This window comes from Colossoma macropomum, unplaced genomic scaffold (assembly GCF_904425465.1).
Source record: "Colossoma macropomum unplaced genomic scaffold, Colossoma_macropomum, whole genome shotgun sequence".
NCBI lineage: Eukaryota > Metazoa > Chordata > Actinopteri > Characiformes > Serrasalmidae > Colossoma > Colossoma macropomum.
The window spans coordinates 23,830,503-23,849,746 of NW_023494804.1; the positions used below are offsets into that span (position 1 = coordinate 23,830,503).

At 38.3% G+C, this 19,244-nt stretch overlaps 1 protein-coding gene across 1 annotated transcript in view; it reads right to left on the reverse strand.

Moving 5' to 3' along the window:
* Nucleotides 1-19,244, reverse strand: part of LOC118824764 (ephrin type-A receptor 5) — an 83,490-nt gene that overhangs the window by 47,261 nt on the left and 16,985 nt on the right. The window contains exon 3 of the mRNA XM_036595150.1: nucleotides 17,275-17,938. Coding sequence (XP_036451043.1) covers nucleotides 17,275-17,938 — 664 coding nt within the window. The remainder of the gene's footprint in view (nucleotides 1-17,274; nucleotides 17,939-19,244) is intronic.

Below are 19,244 nucleotides of genomic sequence, written 5' to 3' on the forward strand. Positions count from 1 at the left end.
TGCATCATGATGAGTATCGTATTGAAGTTGCTGACAATACCCTACTGCACAGTGTATTCCATTTGCAAAATGTAGCAATGTAATCATTCAGCTCCACTACATGCTGCTTCAGACTAAATCAGACTGCAAACCTACATATTGAATGTGTGGCACAGGCTTACACAGACTACCAGAGTAATGAATATTCATACACAAAACCAACTGAGAGAATCAGATAAGAAAATGTGCTGTACATCATCCAATAAGTGTTGTGAAGAGAAGCAGACACTCATACAGGGTGTGTTCCACATACATTTGTTTTTAATTTGTTCCAAATTATTATGCATATGCCATTTTTGTTTTTCTTGAACAGTGATTATGATTTTTTTTTATCTTCAATAATTATGTAACAATGTGGAAGTTATTACAAGTGGATATACTGATACTGGCAATGGCTTTAATTACACTTTGGAAAGAACACAAAATACTGCAAAAAGCAGTTTTTCTGTTCAATTCAATGGACAATAATGAGATTCATAATGGGTCAAACAGAAATCAGTTATATTTGCAGTATGGACAGATAACTTTTCAAAAAACAAACACAAATTAAATCATGTTATATGAGTCCTTTTTTGAGATGCCTTTAACATCTCAACCACCTTGTCTCATGTATAGTTTCTGTCTGTATCTCAATTGAGGATACTACAGTATTGCCTCCCAGAGCTGCTGTTTCGAGGAATACTGACTCCCACCCTTATAGATCTTCCTTTTAAGGATGGCTCCACAGATTCTCAATAGTATTGGGTTCAGGGGATAATGGTGGCCACACCATGACTTTTTCTTCTTTTATAGTCGTAGCAACCAAGGAGTTAATGGTGTTTTTGGAGCATGGGATGTTTGCTTTGTCCTGCATGAAAAAAAATATTTTGAAAGGTACAATTCTTATTTTTATACCATGGCAGAAAATGGTCAGTTGGACAATCGTGCACAGGTCATTTTAACACCCTCAGGGATCCAAAAGGGACCTACCATCTCACTTCCAAATATTCCAGCCCAATTCATCCCTCTGCCACCTCTTTGCTGATGTTGCAGTTATGTTGGAACAGGGTGGCCATTCCTCAACCATTCCGAACTCCATCCATCTGGACCATCTAGTGTAGCATGGTATTTATTGGTGAATATAACTGTCTGAAAATTAGTCTTCATGTATTTCTGATACCACTGCAAACGTTTTTCTTGATGAACTTTGCTTAGGGGTGGCCGAAATAGAGCTTTGTGCACAACTGCCAGCCTGTGGAGGATCCTGCATCGAGAGGTTCTTCAGACTCCAGAAACACCAGCAGCTTTAAATACCTGTTTGCTGCTCAACAGTGTTGCTTTTATAGCTGCCCTTTAATATCACTCATTTTTCTGACAGAAACTTTCCTTAATAAGCCTTTATCTGACCACATTCTTCTGTGCTCTGAATCGCTCACATATCTTTTCACGGTTCAATGATCTCTCTTCAGTTTTCATGAAATATCAATTGTTTTCATGCCTTTTGCAATACATTTCACACTTTTCATCTTCAAAAGATCTTTCTTCTTCTGCATATTGCATGAGAACTGTGACTTGCTTAATAATGTGGAACTATCTCTTTAAGTTTCCCTTTAATCAAGATCACCCAGCAAACTATAACCTAAATGTTTATTTTACTGAAATCCTACTGATATGTCACTTACATAATCATTTAGAACATGATGTATACACTGTTAGAAATAAAGGTGCTGTGCAGGTACATATTTTGTTCATTAAGGTACAAGCAATGTAAATGTTCCCTCAAAGGTACAACAGTGATTTTAGGGTCCAACTGTGAACCTTAAATAAGTTTTTCCCAGGTGAAAAGTACATATTTGTACCTTTTCATAGCCTAATGTTTTAAAACAGAACAATAAAATAAAGAGCCTGGAGATGAGATGAGGTGAGTGGAGTCAATAGAACTTAGAAAACATAATTTCAATGGATTATGGTACCATTATGTTCCCTGACTAAAGGTACTGAGATGTACCCTTGAGGTCACCACCCCAGTGATAAGAGGGGTAACTGCCCCAGTGACAGTTTCATACCTTTTTTTCTGAGAGTGCACAGTTACAGGATGTAGGGTTATAAGTATGTGTATTGCAAATATCATTGCTATCAAATAAAAAAAATGTGTCGCCATTTTTAGACCATTTGAAAATGCCAATTGCCCATTACCTTGTGTGAACATTTCAAGACAACCTGACAAACAGAAGTGATCTACAATTGCACTTGTAATAAGTGGTTAATATAACTCTAGAACTTTATATAGAATATAAAAACTTTCAGCAGCCCATCTGTGTTTATTTTAGTCATTTCATCAACTTTTTAATTTTTGGTCATACAATCATGAACATATTATAGTTCCTGGCCCCATCAGTTTAAACAAAATTACTTCATAAGCACGCTAATGCTTGACATCATCTATCTGTACAAAGAACAAGTTTTTATATCTCTGGGGACTAATACAGAATTCAGTTCATGTCTGTGCTCATGACTATTCATATCAAGTATTTTACAATGGCTTTGAATGTAGCTCAGCCAATCAGCTTTTGTTAAAAATCAAGACTATTTTGCTGGTCCTGTAGGTTAGACCTATTTTTCTTTGGTTTTACTACAAAGTCGGGACATTTCTGCCCTTAAAATGTACAAAAACAAACATTTACACACACAGCACAAGCATTCCTCAACCGCTCAGCTTCTCTCTTCCCCAACCTTTTGTGAGACTGTCGTCCACTGTTCTCCTCAATCTGTCACACACACACATACTGGGTTGTAACTCAATATCCACCCCGAGCCTCTACGAAAGCAGACAGTGGAGGATGTCACAGTACATTTGTGTTCATTCTCCTCTTTCTCATATTGTTTGGTTGTTTTCAATTTCACTGGCAGGTTGGAGTTGTAACATCACTGATAGCACTTTTTTTTCTTCCGCCACCATGATTTTTGCTCCATGGAAGGCTGTTATTTATGTGATGCTCACACATGAAATCACAACCCAGCAGCTTGAGCTTGTTTTCTTTTTCTGTCCTTTTGCTACACGTGCACAAATTTGAGGTTTGAAAGTATCCCGGCAACCAAATCACAAATCACAGTTAGTAATATGGGACATTCCAATAATAAAATAATAATGAAATAATGTATGTATTCCTGGACAGTTTATAGTTTTAGCTTTCTACATCATCTGATTTTTTGATTTCTGTATTTGATGTGTATAGACCACTATAGCCATCATGATAGTTACTTAATCTTTTATCATGGTTTATGATATTATGGAGATGTTGCATTAAAAAAAATAAATAAATAAATAAATGTGTTCTGAATGTCATTAAACAAAGCAGCAAACATGTTCAGTATCTGCAATTAAAGAATCATTAAAAGTCAACATAAAAATCTGTCCATAGTGATGCTCACTATGCATCATCATCATAGAGGACTATTAGCTGTTAAGACTGGAGTTGAGATCTCTGCCACAGAGCACTGAGACCTCTACCAAGAGCTGTGAAGCTGCTCCAACATAAACACAACATAGAGCAAACTACTAGTGCCTGTAATGAACCACCATGAAAATGGCACATACTGCGCTAAATCATAATAATCATCATGTACATGCTGTACCTGTCATTATATAACAGGGCTTAATGTTTAAAACTTTACTTTATTAGTAGCTTCTGTTTACCAAAAACACCCATGGCGATAATGCCAATTTCTGCTAGTGGGAGATTTCAAGATAACAACGGTGGAGTTTTTTTTTCTTCAGTACTACACAGCTTAGACAAGCATGTGACAGACAGTTGCGTAACTTTTTTTCCTTTCATGCCTTTTACTTCATACACAAGCAGTATGTGATACAAACATGCATGCATTCTTGAGACTGAGGGTTTTTTTTCTTTCTCCAAGCCAGGTGAGACATGACTTTTCACTTTTGTGAGTGAGAACGCTCACAAGTCCTCTGTCTGCTCCTCCTTCTCCCGTGCTGCGGCTCAGCACGTTAAGATTGTTCACAAGCCTCACTCAGTGTAGGGTCAGTATCATGAGTTCAGAGTGTGAGAGAGTGCAGTGGAGACTGCAAAGTGTTCACAAAAACAATTCAGTGTGTTTCATATTGCAGTACACTAAATTACCAAATACCGGCACATATCTAGACCCCTTACAGCATTTTTAACAGAATGCCTGTTACTATGGTTGCAATTAATTTTAGTGGACAGGCAAGACCAGCCTGTGCAGTGAACAAATAAATATGGTGTTATCTAACAAGGAAATCACACTAATAGAGCTCAAAATCAGGTTTGTTATTCAGTAACTACACTGAAACTAATATACACGGTATTCAGTTTTGCCTCTTGCTTCTCTTTGCTAGCATTCTTCACAGCAGGCAAATGAAAGAAACCTTTCTCTATTTGAATTGCTTCTATAATTAAATCGCACAGAAAATCAACTGTTTAGTTGTTTAAGTTTATTTAGTTCATTCACAGTAGTTTACTCTGATTCTCACATCATGTGAAAGAGATTTATACTTAACTGTTAGCAGCAGCTTAGAGCGAACATTTTTCCTTCTTAGCAACTGGAAGGACACAGGTATGGTAAAAAAAAACATGCCGTTATTAGATATAACAACATGGGTGGAACATTTTTTCAACCAATCCGCTTGTGTGGTTAGAACGAACTTTTCTTAATAATATTATTTGGAACAGTTCACTGCTCTGATAGTCCACACTTTACATTACACTGCCATCCCATTTCTATTACATTTATATACCTTTCTATTTCACTATAAAAAGAATCAAAATGTTATCAGTCCTCCTCATTCTGAGCCTGTACCCTGGTCTGAGATCAGCTGCTATAATCCCATTCAGCAGGTCACAGACAGCCTTCCTGCACCTCCAGTGCCATGAGCCGCTAGCACATCGTTTCATGCTCAGCCCTGGCCTCCGAAATATGATTAGATTTTGTCATGCTTGACCAAGATAGGCGGTTTAGGATGCTAGGCTGACCCCTTCTCCGGTTAGCAGTGGCACAATGTCTCCCCAATGTCATAGCAGAGAAGAAACTCAATGTGCTGCACAAAGGCTAATAGCTAATTAATATGCAGCAAACAGTGGTGAGTCTGGCAATTAACGAGCCAGCAAGAAGCTTAATATGCACTCCCTTAATAGAAGACAGTTCGGGATGAAACATATTGATTAATAAGGCTTTGTGTTTACTAAAAAAGGCCCTCAACCATGCTTTGATTGCAGAGATGTCCAATAATTGAAACGATGAAGCTCAGATAGGAACTGAAGCACAGCAGGATGGAAAAACCAATCACTCAGAATGAGCATCCCAAAGAAAGAGCAATGTAAATGCTCTGACAAATCAATTGGTTACTAATTAGAAGAGGAAGCTAGTTGTATAACATACTAAATTAGTGGGGAAAAAATGAGCAAATTGTCTCTTCACAGATGCTTTTCAATAAATGCATACAGAAAGCTGCAGTCAATGGACCGTAGGGCATGTTATGAGAAATTCAGATTATAAACCAAATAAATGAAAAGCATGATAAGCTTAGTCCACTATTTTCCCAAGAATACCTCAGTAATACATGAATGCATACATAAAAATAAATGTTTGTAACAGTAGTACAATGATCTGTTTTTGACCAATGAAACGATAAACGTCCTCTTCCTATGTTTAACTTCCCTTGTGTAAACTCGTCCAAAAATGAATGCATACAAATGACAATATGCAAACGTGTGATTGGCAGCCCCCACTGTTGGTTTTTGTGCTTTGCCATTGTTGGAGCTGGAATTATTTATTTTCCCTCAACGCCTTGTTTGAATAGCAGGATGGACTGAGCCTGATATTTGGCCTGGTAAATCTGCTTTCTGAATTCCATTAAATCAATGACATCTATTTGGAAATCTGTTTTAAACCTTTAGCACATGGGTTCTGGCACAGTGTCAGTGTCAAATATGGGCAGTGCCCAGACGTTCCTCAGTATTTCCATTTTCATTGTGCTACATAACATTTTTATCTGGTTCTAAACAGGTAAAAATAAATGATTAAAGCATAGCAGCACATACTACACTGTGCACTATTTTACAAATAATTAATACTTAATTTCAGTATGTATTACTTTTCCACCTTTAAAAGATAATAGACAGACATCAGTTTCAATAGGTCACTCTCCTTACCATTGAATAATCTAACTGAGTGCTAAAAAATATGCGTGGAGTTAAATATATATAAACTTTAAGGGGCAGTCTTTAAGGGTTAGCCTTAGCATGGAACAGAGCCATCAGGGCAACAAAAAGCTGCCAAATAAGTGGCCAACTGTAGGAATTCAGATGTGGATTTAGCACTGAAAGCAATATTGGCACAGGTTAATCTGTATACTGTTCAGTATTGTTTTTACTATTTTGTACAATAAAAATATTTCAGATTTACTTTGGTAGTTGAAAATATTTCTTATTAAAAAGTGAAGGGACATGCCTGAAAATATGCCACTGTTAACCTGAATAAAAGTTTTATTTAAGCATCTAAAATGGTTTTAATTGAAAAAACACTGAGACATATAACGAAACTGCCAGCAATTTTAACTATATTGTGGTATGAATTTTTGGTATCAGTGGCACAGGGTCATTAACTTTATTAATGCAAACTTAAATATCTGATATCATGATATATTTAGAAAATACTGTAATGCTAAATTGTAATAGCATGGCTCAGAGCTATTAATATAAGATGATCCACAAAAAACGAGATTAACTGTAGTTCAGTGGTATGTGTTAATTATATGGGATTTATAAGGAATCATTACTTGAAATAGCCTAATATACAATTAAGTAGTAAATAAATAATAGTCTCTTAAATCCAAGGAGACTTATATATGGGTCCACACTCCAATTTGTCACTCTCATAACTACATAACTTACATTTTTGATCCATAGTGGTTACTAAAAAATAAAAATTAGTTTGACATCTGCACTGAAAAAAGTTATTGGATTTACATGATTCAGATATGTTCATCATTTCTACACAAATATGTTCTACAAACTTACAGTTTTTTTTTCCATTTTCAGTGTGGTTAATAAACCTACGCTTCAAGAGACACACTAGGCTATTGTCAAAGCAAAACCCTCAAAGGTGAGAAAGAAATCTACTACAGCAGTGCTTAACATTTCAAACTCAAGTCAAGTCAAACACTGAGCCTCAGCATTTCTGGCTTCAATGCACTTTGATTAGGAGCCTCTTGTTGATATCACTGTATGAGATCTCAAAATAAGAGAATTCCCTACAAGCAGGAGAGCTATTCCAACAACATTTAGCTTATGTTGTCAATGCTATCAAATGCAGAAGTACTTATTCCATTTCTCTGAGGGCACTTAATCAAGAAGCGGTCGATTGTGCTCAGAACAGGCAAGCAAAGAGATCAAGGTGCAGTCTTAATCAGCATGCAGCTGGAGTAAACCTTACATAATATGAAGAGTGGATACACAATTTAAATTCAAATTTTGACATCATACTAGTGAACAAGTACCTTTACAGAAAAAAACATGCATATCGTCACTGTCAAATCAAAACTTTTAAACTGTATCATTACATAAATTAAGAAATTTCAAGTACAGTTTCTCCTGGAGTTACACTAAATACAACCTAAATCCTGTCCTAAAATATCAATTCAAATTGCAGGAAAAAACTGTGCCAAACTAACAGCTTTATTATAAAAGCAGAAAATAGCCCATGAAAGACATATGTCCATCACAGACACTGGATGCACCACATTGTTTTGTCACACCATGTGAGGTTTTTAAATTCAATCAAATTTAATATGTACTGAATTAACTAGTTAAACAAAACAGTAGTTCATCCCAATAAGATTTAGAATCAATATGATTTATAATCAAAATATAGATTGGCAGATGCAATTTAATTTTCTTAATTTTTTTGTTGAGGTCATAACACATACATACATACATCATCTAAACCGCTTATCCTTCTGAGTCACGGTGGGGTGCTGGAGCCTATCCCAGCTGTCATTGGGCGGAAGGCAGGATACACCCTGGACAGGTCGCCAGTCCATCGCAGGGTCATACCACATGACATCCATATTTGGCAATGCTACAGAAGTACTTAAATAAGTCATTTTTTCCCAAATTACAATGCTACTTTATGATGTCCTGTTAATGAACTGATTTTCAAAACCTCAAAATGGTGGTTTCCTGGTGATCGTGCCAGATGACATTTCATTACATGAACAACTTAGGACAATTTTTTGTTAGTACGTTATGATAAAACTACATACGCTCAGCAATGCAAAACTTTTGAAATTAAAGCTACAGTATGTAAGATTTGGGGATTTGGAGACTTCACTGTTAGAAATATACAATTGTATGTCACGTGCAGAAGAACGTTTTGTAACACCAGTTGTGCTTCAGACCTCAACAAGCAGACAAATCTGAGGCTTGTGAACACAATGAAAGAGTATTTAAAGAGAACTCAGTCAAAACTTGGTGAAGGTTGTGTCTTCTGAGGATGTACATGATCATCAGTATAACACTGATTTGGCAGTTAAGACCTAAACATCAAGTTGGACCTTTTTTCGTGGTCGGAATAACCCCTAACAAATCCGAATTTATGCCTCTGACTTTTAAATTACAATTTCAGGTTGCATTAATTGTTAGCCCATCTCACCCCATGACATTTTATGCGTGAAAAAATAAACACTACATTAACCGTCTGGGGTCGACAAATGCACACATCAAATTCGATTTTTCTTGGCGTTTATATTAATATCTCTTTCTATTAGTATCGATTATACTGTGCATAAATATGGTTTAAATAGTTCCTGAATCTATAAAGTCTGCCCTTTTGATTTCTTCACATCACAAGATCATACAGGACTCACATCTGGAGTTATGAGCCAATTAGGAGAAACTGAGACACACGCCTTCTGCCTTTTACTTGTGTAACAGGTGGATTCCTGTGTCCGTTATTTGCCTTTTGCCTGTAATTGGTGGATTTGTGTGTCCATCTATATTTTGCGTGAAACTGACCAATGGACACTCAGCAAATCACTAAGCTCTGACCCATCATGTCGAAAACATTTCATTTATCGTTGAGTCGCCTTGGACACAGATGCCAGAAATGTGTAAAAAGTTTGCAGCCGCTGAAGCTGCTGCAGCGGTTTTGGAAAACAGCGATAAGGATTATGTTTATCTACTATTTTATTCATAGATTCTACTACTTTTGAGAACCTAAGACTTTGGTAAACCCATTTCAAGCACCAAAACAAGTAGAACTCTGTTGTTCTGAGCATTTGATATATAATATATAGGTATCATGCCCTATGCAAGAGCCTTTAAAGATGAATTTAAGCATATATGCAAAAATCAAGAAATTGCTCTCAGACCTCAGAGGGTTAAAAGCAAAGCATGATTTTTGAAGGCAATATGTTTAGCTGGACAGAAAAAGTTTTCATTATGTAATCAGTTCTTTTACTTTTTTTACAGCTATTGAAAATGGTTGACAGTAAACATTTAATGATTCATGGGCCAATAGAAATGGTCCAAAATTACTTGCAATAAAATCTTGCTACATTAAAAGAACAAGTTTACCAAACATGGTGATAAGGCTAACAGTTAATAAAGCAGGCAGACCCCAGTGAGCATTAATTAATTTGGATACTGCTACTTGCTATATGTTAATTTTTACATTTCCATTTTTTATTGGGTTAGGCTTTCAGAGCTACAAAGTTTTACTATGTTTTGAAATTCTGTACAGACACGATTCTGTACAGAAGTCATGCTAAAAGGCATCTGTTTCTGCTGACTAATCTGTTAGCTAAGAAGCTAGTGGAGAAGAGTAAGTGGATCAAGCTCTCAGTTTGTGATGCTCCTGCAGATCCACCATTCCCCTTTAAAACCTGCAGCTCCGCACTGCAGTCTCTGGTGCTGCTGTGAACACCTCGCACGGCTAGGCTACGACAACTGCTTACAAATGACCTCGTAACACTCAACAGCAGGGCCCTGATTAGATCAGGCCTCTGTGAAATCACCAAACAGTGACTACAGCAGCAAGCACATCCTCTCTGCACCACACAGAAAAATTAGGTGTTGACACACTGTACCTGTCCTGTCACTGCACTGTATTTCTTGATTATCCTTCTCACAGTCAGTGTTAGGTAGAGCTGCACAATACAAACAAAATACCATATAGTGATTATATTGTTACATACTGCGATTTGCCTTGCTAAAACTGTGAACCCTTGATGTGACATGGTTGAAGATTGGCCTGCATTACTGTTGATCAAAGCTGTTTGTTTCTGTTTAGATCAGAGGTCTTTGAAATCGGACCTTCAATCCAGTTTCCTGTTGTGAATTTTGTAACCACTGGTAGGTATGAATGACACTAGGAGGCCAATCAGTTACATCAACAGTTTAATTAACTACCAGTGATCAACAGGACTCAAGCCTAGTTTAGATCATGTAAATGCCTTGATTCATCTTACAGCCAAATACTGGTCAAAAATCTCACGGCGCACATTAAAACCATTAGTGACTGGTTAGAGGCTCATTTGCATATTCTGCGATATCAGTATTGTGAAAGCTAATTTAGCAAGTACAGTTAACAAATGAGATATTGTTCAGCCTTAATCTCCATAGTAAGCAGCTTTTAATAGAGGCAGTGGTTTTGTTTACTACATGTTTACCTTATATTTAGTGACTGGTTATAGGCTCATTTGCATATTGCAGCCTTCTGCAATATTAGTATTATAAAGGACAATAACATTAACAAACGTAACGTTGCACAGCTCTTGTTTCAGGGTAAGTTTTGTTTTGATGTGTGCTATGGTTTCTGTTTAGCTTCAGTACAAGAAACTGAGTGGATTTATCTTATAAGGTGTCAGGACCGTCCGCCTGACAATAAAGCAAAAGGCTGCACTCCTTCATGCCTCAGGGTGGGAGTGCTTTCTGACATCTCGGTGGCATCTTCCCTTGGCAAGTGCAAGTGCGTGGCGAGGGACTAGATTGAGTTTGACATTTCCTCCAGTAACAACTGACAGGAATGAAAATAGAGGCAATCATGGCAGATCCAACTCTTTTGGGATGCATTTTTCCAAGGTCCCCCAGTGACCCCACCAAGCTTCCAACTAAGGGTGGGCAATATTGCAAGGAACAGGAGGACAAATCAAACATTTGTTTTTGCAGTTGATACAATTACTGTACACTGGGTGTTGTTGTTTACAGACTCTATAATTTGTCCAAATTTGCCTTTTTGTACTGTATGCATTTATATATTGTTCTAAAATATTGAAGATCCCATGGTGTACTCAGAAAAGGATATTGTGCATTGATCTATCACAAGATCAATATCATCATTCTGCTCACCCTTAGGTCCAAGCACCATTCCACCCATTTCACCCTTTCTTTTCGTCTCTCTCTCTCTCTCTGTCATGCACCCCTGCCAGAGTGCAGTCTGGCACTTAGCTCAGCCCATCACTGCCCGTCTGCATTGGCTGGCATTTTCATTCTCTGCAAATGACATTCATCCCTTTAGTCATGTAGTCTGCTAACGGCTAATGGCTAAATGTGCACATAGCATTTTACACAATTCTAGGTCTAGGCTTTTAAATAGCAAGCCTCATGCTTCGTCATCATATCCACTGTAGTTCACTGTAGTCCACTGCATGTTCATTCACTGTAGTATTGATTTTTTCTTATGAAGCCAGAATAACACTAGCCTTCTATTACTGTTAACTATAAAACTAAATCAAAAGACACTTCAGTAAAACTGCTACCTGGCTATTCCTAGATTTTTGCACTTCCTATGTGCTATGTTTGGCAGCTTCTCTGTTTGGAAATATGGCAATAAAAATACTTGCACTTCTAGAAAATCCAAGAATGTTTCAGTGTAATACCTCTGATATTACAATATCTGGTATTAATTTCTATCACCATGTCAGACAACATTAGAGAAATTTCATTCCTGAACACTAAACGGAGCATTCTTTTCATCATATTATTATCTTTTTGTAAATTTTAACATACATGTGAGTGATTTACTTCATTCTAGCAAACCAGATCAATTGAATAAATGCATCTGAATGTAGAAACACACAAACTGGGTCTTTGAAAACGGCCCAAAACTCAGCTTTGATCAGATACCTTCGTGTATGTTCTGATTTATGGCATCTGTGGACAAACTTAGAGTTTGTTTCTCCATAAACAGAAAGGCTGAACATATCCCCCTGGGGCAGAGAGTCGGCCACTCAGAAGAGATGTGACCTATATTCCTGAAAGGCCAGTTGAAAGTACGCTCGGCCAGAGCCAATTCACATCCTCATCAACAAACACTAGCAACAACATCATCCACATCAGGCAGGCACATAGAAGAAGAAGCATAGCAACTATCCATGCAAACAAGGTTAATTTTCTGTGCATAATACTACTGTACACTGAGGGACAGATGTACGGGAGAAGGTGCAACGTAAAGCATTCCTTAATGCAGCCGTATTGTTCTCTCGCAACACATCTTAAACTGACATTCACTGTAGCTAACCACCCAAACTGAGCATAAGGCCGCCTATTAGGCGCAGGGGTTAAAAAGGGGAGTGAAATAGGGGAGCTGTCAACAAGCTCTGGTTCTGTACAGAACCGTGAACACTCAAAGAACCCTTTAAATGATGAAATAGTTCTTTGCATTGTGAAAGTTTTCTTTAGATTGAAGAATGTGTTGTAGATGGATACAATCTTTTTGAAAAGGGTTCTATATGGCACCAAAAAGGGTTCTTCTATTGTTATGATGTCAAGCTTGTAACAACAGAAGAAGCCTTTTTGGTGTTCATGGTTCTACATAGAGCCATTTTTTTTTACTAAAGAACTCTTGAAGAACCATCTTTTTTAAGAGTGTATGTACGTTTTTCCCTTGAAATGTCACGGATTCTCTGAATTCTGAGGTCATTAAAGATTCAAAATATGAATATTTCTATATGCAAGCTATTACTACTGAGTACAGAATTAAAATTATAGGACTAGCAACCTCACTAAAATGCCCTGTGCAGGCCATCAAGCTTTGCCAAATGTGGTAGTTGTTTCGGCAGTAGTGCTGGTGCTGTTCTATAATTTCTTATATAATTTATAACTTCAAAGTGTTGAAGTTTAATAGTAGATTTACTTTCATGCAATGTCAGTTTAAAGCACAGGAGTGTCAGCTTGCTTGTAGCATGAGCAGCAGTTGTATTTCACCTACTTAACAACCTCATAATTCTGAGACTTCACTGACTTTTTTATATGAAAAGTGTACACAGGACAAAAAATATTGGCTTTGGAACATTTTTGTTTACCAAAGAGCGCAAATAGCTGTGATCTTTGAAAATGCTATTGATTTTCCCCAGAGAGAAAAAACGCTAAGACCCGATTTTCCTTATGTGAGCATGCCACTTCAGAGGTCTATATGTAATCAGTCACCTTTCTAACACTGGCACTCTTCCTCTCTATGTTTTGTAAATTCCACCCTCAAATGCATGTAAACATATAAGGTAGAGAAAGGCAATTTGCATTTCTCCATGTATGTGCTGCATAAACTGCATGCCTGGCTCGTATGGCACTTTCGTACATAGCGTGCATGCTTTTTCAGGCAGAAAGCATTCTATCATAGTTGTCAGACACTGATTTAGCGTACATGAACACAACACAGGTTTTATTAATCAGACAAGACAGAGGAGGAGCAGAATTTAGAATTTACACCTTTTACTTCACCCCAGAACTGTCATCATTTTCCTCTGTGAATCTACACAATTTAAACTGTCACCTTCGTCATCATCACCCCCATCATTGTGATTTCCTCTCCTCATTTAATTAAATTGTCCTTGTTCAAGTGACAGGCCAGGATATATTCAGGATATCTCCCAGAAGAGCTTGTGGCTTCCTCACCCAACATCTCAGGTGAATTCTGCCGTCATGTTTACAGTCATTTTATAATTGCGTGCAACAATCGTCCTGAATAAGGAGTGGCAGCATGCATACACCTTCTGCTTGTTTGTCTCATTAAGTTCAGGATTGTAGCGTTCTCCTGCTGAATGGAGGCCCTGTCCCCCAGACAATAGCACTAAATGCATTCTCAACGCATTGCTGCCTTGTCTGCGGGCGACCTGGGCAACCGCACAGGCTTCCAGTGCAGGGCCAACAGTGCGTTCCCCTAGGACAGCTCAATGGAAATTAATTCACACAGAAATATCACACTGTGCTCAAGTTAAAAAAAAAAAAGTCTTATCGCAAAGCGCCGACTCAGCCAGACAAAAGGAGCAATCTGCGGAAAGGAGAAGAGGAGGAAAAGGAGGAGGAAAGGAAAGGCCCGTAATGTTCATGGGACACGCTGCCCTCCTCCACCGCTGGAGCATGCATCCCTCTCTCCTCTCTTCTGCTCTGTCATCCATTCTATCCCTCAGTCCCAGCCATCATTATAGCCTAAAGCTTCCAGTGGGGGAGTGCCTGATCACTAGCATGGCTCGCAGGAAAAAGAGACATACCTGATCTAGCACTGGAGGATAAATGATTAAGTGCTGGCAGAATAGGACTGAGAGCGAGAGAGAAAAAGAGAGAGAGACAGATAGACTTACAGAATGAGAGAGAGTGAGGGACTGACAGAATGAGAGAGACAGATTGAGAGAAAAAAGAGAGAGAGAGAGAGAGAGAGAGAGAGAGAGGGAGACAGACTTACTGAATGAGACAGACACAGAATGAGAGAGAAAGAAAGAGAGAGAGAGAAATAGCTGAATGGATGTGTGTAACAGACTGAAGTCAATTGCTTTGGTTTCGTCATCTTATGGTGCAGTGAGCAGCCACTGCTCTGATAATCTATGAGTGGCTCAAAGAAAAGCCTGAATTAAGGGCACTGCTGGATTACTGCGGCCAATAGAACCGCAGGCGGAAGAGAAAGAGAGAGGGGGAATGACAGAATCCCGCAGTGTGAACTACTAGATTTTTGGCTGCTCCTACTGGATTTGCTCCTCAAATGACTATCCCCTTTGACGCCTCGGTTCCTGACCTGAGAAAAGAAAACGTTCCGCAGTCTCATTCACATCTAAGGGAAGATGAGAAGAGAAGGAGTGCGCTCATCGTCTGTGAAAAACTGAAAAAAAAAAACCTCTAAACCCTGCTTTCATCCTCCTGCACTGTGACTAGCTCGCATAGGGGGGAAAATGTAAAAAATTTTTTTATCTCTGAACGTCAAAGACTGAGGAGGAGAAGTCTCCCGGTTGCCATAGAAACCAAAATGAGGATGTACTGTATTTACCCGCACCAGACACAAACATGGGAAAACAAAGTTAAGTTTCCGTCGTGTGAAGCGTCTGTAAAAAACACAAGGAGTGACGGCAACTCGCAAGGGAATAACTCCACAAATAAAGAACGCGGCGGTTAAAAGAGTTTACGAAGGGTTGATGCAAACATCAGAGGGACGACGTCTCAATCAACGATGACAAGTCCCCGGTACAGGAAAGGTAGCGCTCAGCTTGTTCTGTCAACAGAGAGGTCAACGAGGATGTTTGCATATGTTGCAGTAGAACTGTGAGCTACCAAGCATCATCTTTTGCATATTGCAGCTGCTTCTGAAAATAGAATGGCAAAACTCCAAAAGTCGGTGATGATGTTTTCAAAACAGACTGATGCAGACATCTTTGCTCAATTGTCTAGGGGCGAGCCAGGAACACAGCAAGCTTTTCTAAAAATAATGACTCAAACCAAGTCAAAACTTTCCCATCGAACTTGGAAAATGTTTCCTTCAAGACGTTTACATCCCTACTGGATAAACATTTGGAGTCACCTTATAGCTAAAACTACAAACACTGGTGATGTCTTTTGTTCACCACAATTCTGAGTGCAGGATAAAACAAAGTAGGCTATGGTGAGGTCTGGTCTATTGTGCTGTCCAGAGTCGATGATTCATCACAGGAGTCATCACGCCCTCCGCCAGCTGTTAGATAGCCGTCTCATCACCCCCAACACCATCAGCACTGCCTCCAAACCACTGACCCATGCAGAGTTTCTAATTTGTACTTGAAAGCTTGCAATATTCACAGGGACTAGAAATAACAAACAAAAACAAAAATGTTCTCATCAAAATAGGAACAAGATCGCCTTCACTTTTTATGGTCAAATCTTTATTAAAATATGGTTAACCCATTAATAATGTTTTTATTCTGTTGACCTTAAACTTTGATATAAATATTTCATGTAATACAGTTTTTATGTAAAGTTGAATGAATGCAACAGTGGCTGATTTGGGGGTTTTGTTATTTTACTATCCCTTTACGTATGCAGATGTGCTATATTAGAAGAACTTTCAGAGTTAGAATTAGAATTGTACACAGCGGTGGTAATAGGAACCAGATGTCTGAAGCTACCACCTCTAAAAGCTTCCTCACATAAGTTGTTACAAAAAATGGTTATGCCTGAAATATTGTTTTTAGGATAATTTCCAGACAAAAGTTTGGCCTAATTTTTAAAACTCACAGCAAAGACGTGCACGTAGGATGTTCTACGGCAAAAGAGACCCTAAGAGAGCATTTTTCCAGTTTGCTACCATTTTATTATTATTATTTATCATAACATATAAAAACTCCGAGGACACAAGCAGTTTCACTGGTTATTTTGAATAGTAAGTAAATGGCTATATTTGTGCAGACATCGCTACTCCTGGATCCTATTACTACCACTGTAAAGGAATCAGAAGCAGCAAGGTTCTCTACAATGCACCATTTCACATCAAACCACTATCTAAATTATTAAATTATCCCTCTCAAAAATTATTTTTTTGTTATCAACTGGAGAGATGGGTGCAGAATAGTAAAACAGGAAAAACAGCATTCTGCTCACAAAACAAAAATGTTTTGTTTCTAATCTCATGTTCTATGAAAACTATTCATTTTTTTTATCACATTCTGTTAAAACATTGTTTTTTTTGTTTTTTATCATACCCTGTTCCAGTTTTTGGCTCTGTTTAGCCTTTTCTGATGACCTATATAAATATTTTGGTTTTAATAATCTATGTAAATTGCTTAACACAAGGTTAAGACTAAGCCAGTATCTTTCTCTGAATGTTGGTTTAATGTCACCACACTCCCAGGCCAACGCAAAAGGGCTCACATACTCATCAGTGTCCATGACTTTCATAGGCTCGGTTCAAGGAGACGTGTCAAACACACGGCCCCCGTTTGCCAGTGCCTGCATTTGCATAATAATGAAGATGTTCACCAACCTTGACAGGAGCCATTAACTTCCTCATGGCCTGCCTGGCACATGCACCTCCCGATGGGCACCAGCCATTCCCCCTCTGCACTGCAATGCATTCTGGGAGGCTCCTCAGCCACCGAATTGTTGACACAGGTCCCCGACACCTCCAGGAGCTGCGAGGAATCCGACCCAGTTATAGTATCCGGGAAGAGCGCCAGGTTCCTCACCACGAAGGGACACTTTTTGTAGAAGACACGAACGGACACGAGGGCAATGCAGGCGCCCAGGTCTTGGAAGGCCAAGTAGAAGCCTTTCTTAGTGAGAGGCCCCACATCCCTTACTTCAGTGTTCAGCTTCATCACCCTGTCCCCCAGGTCCAGCTCTGTAAAGCTCTCGTCGGCCGCTATGGTGTCAATTTTGGTGTACTGGCTCTCATGTACGTTCCTGCCGTCCTCGTCGTTTGACTCATAGTAGTAGACGTTAAAAGTCTCTTTGCAGGTGCCCAGACCACCAGGCAGGCTGTTACAGTCCCTCAGAGTGAATTTGAGCTCCACAAATACTCTCTGGGCACCTTCATTTAGAATCCAGTTTGTCTGTAGCCAGTTGTTCTGGTTGTGCTCCATCACCTTGCACACCTGATAGGTGTGAATGGGGGCGTAGTTTTCGTCCACTTCTCCAATCTCTTCCCACTGACGAACGAAAACAGAGAAATTAGTTCAAAAGATATGCAAAATTAAAAGAATTGCCGTAGTAATTTAAACATATTGATATCATTAGTATTCAAATACATTAAACCGGTATTTGAATACAGTATGTAAAATCTGGAATAAAAAAATAGGTTTTTGATTGTGCATGTGGCATAGAACCACCAGAACCACCATGTCAGGATACATGTAGCTGATACAGTGTCTCATGCTAAGCAGTGTTGCAATGTTGTGAGAGCAATCATTGTGTAAAGCACTTGGGAGTGAACTTACATGTGTCTTCTGAGCTTTGTAATGTCGATAATGGTAAAAGAGTGACAAATCTGAAGAAAATACGTTTTCTTTGGGTACTATTTGGCATGTACCTTTCCATCATAAAATTATTTAAGAAAATATTTGGTTTAGACCAAAACCTCAATCTCAAAATTATCATAAAACAATGTTCCAGACATCAAGAAACATATTCATAATTGTTTCATGTAATCATTTTCTGTGAGGTATCTTTTGAGCCATTAAACTCTTCACCTCTGCTGTGAATAATTCTGACTCCTCCATTCTAGAGAAACGTATGAACTTCACATCAAACCACTCTGAATGACTTTTTTTTTTTTTACATCTTTACCACTTAATTATGCAGCTAAGGCACTGCCCTATAAAAATACAGATATCAGAATAATGGTTAAAATGTCAATCCATAATGCAAAGCTGTATTTTCTTTACAAGTTGTAGCACAAGTCTCATTTGTAATAACATAATTAAAACTAAATAGCCCAAAGAATATAAGCAATTGTGTACATCATAAAAGGCTAAGTGGTTTATGGAAGTGCTATACAATAAAACCGACCTGTAAATAAATACCAGAGCATGCATGTACTTTACTGGTCTACTGTGACACTGTCGTTGACAACAGAGCTATTAGTTTTTTAACTCTGTCTGTTTTATTTTTCATTCTCTACCTGTAAATATTCATAACAATATATCAGGCAGCTGAGAGATATGAAAAAAACATACTATCTATAATCTGCACAGTAAAGATGGTTGTAAGAAAGCTTTTAACAAAGCAGGACCTCAAAATGCACCCTAAGGGCCTGAGCAGGCCTCAGTGTTCAATGACCACCATGACCCTCCTGAGGTATCACTTTACTGCTGGGCTGAGACCAACTTGACACTCATTAGAACAGACAGAATTTGTGTTCAACTTTAGCAGAGGTACTGGTTGTATATAGAACCATGCCTAGAACAATGCTTCAATGGTTGTTTGGAGTTCATAAAAAGTTTGTTTTGTATGCAT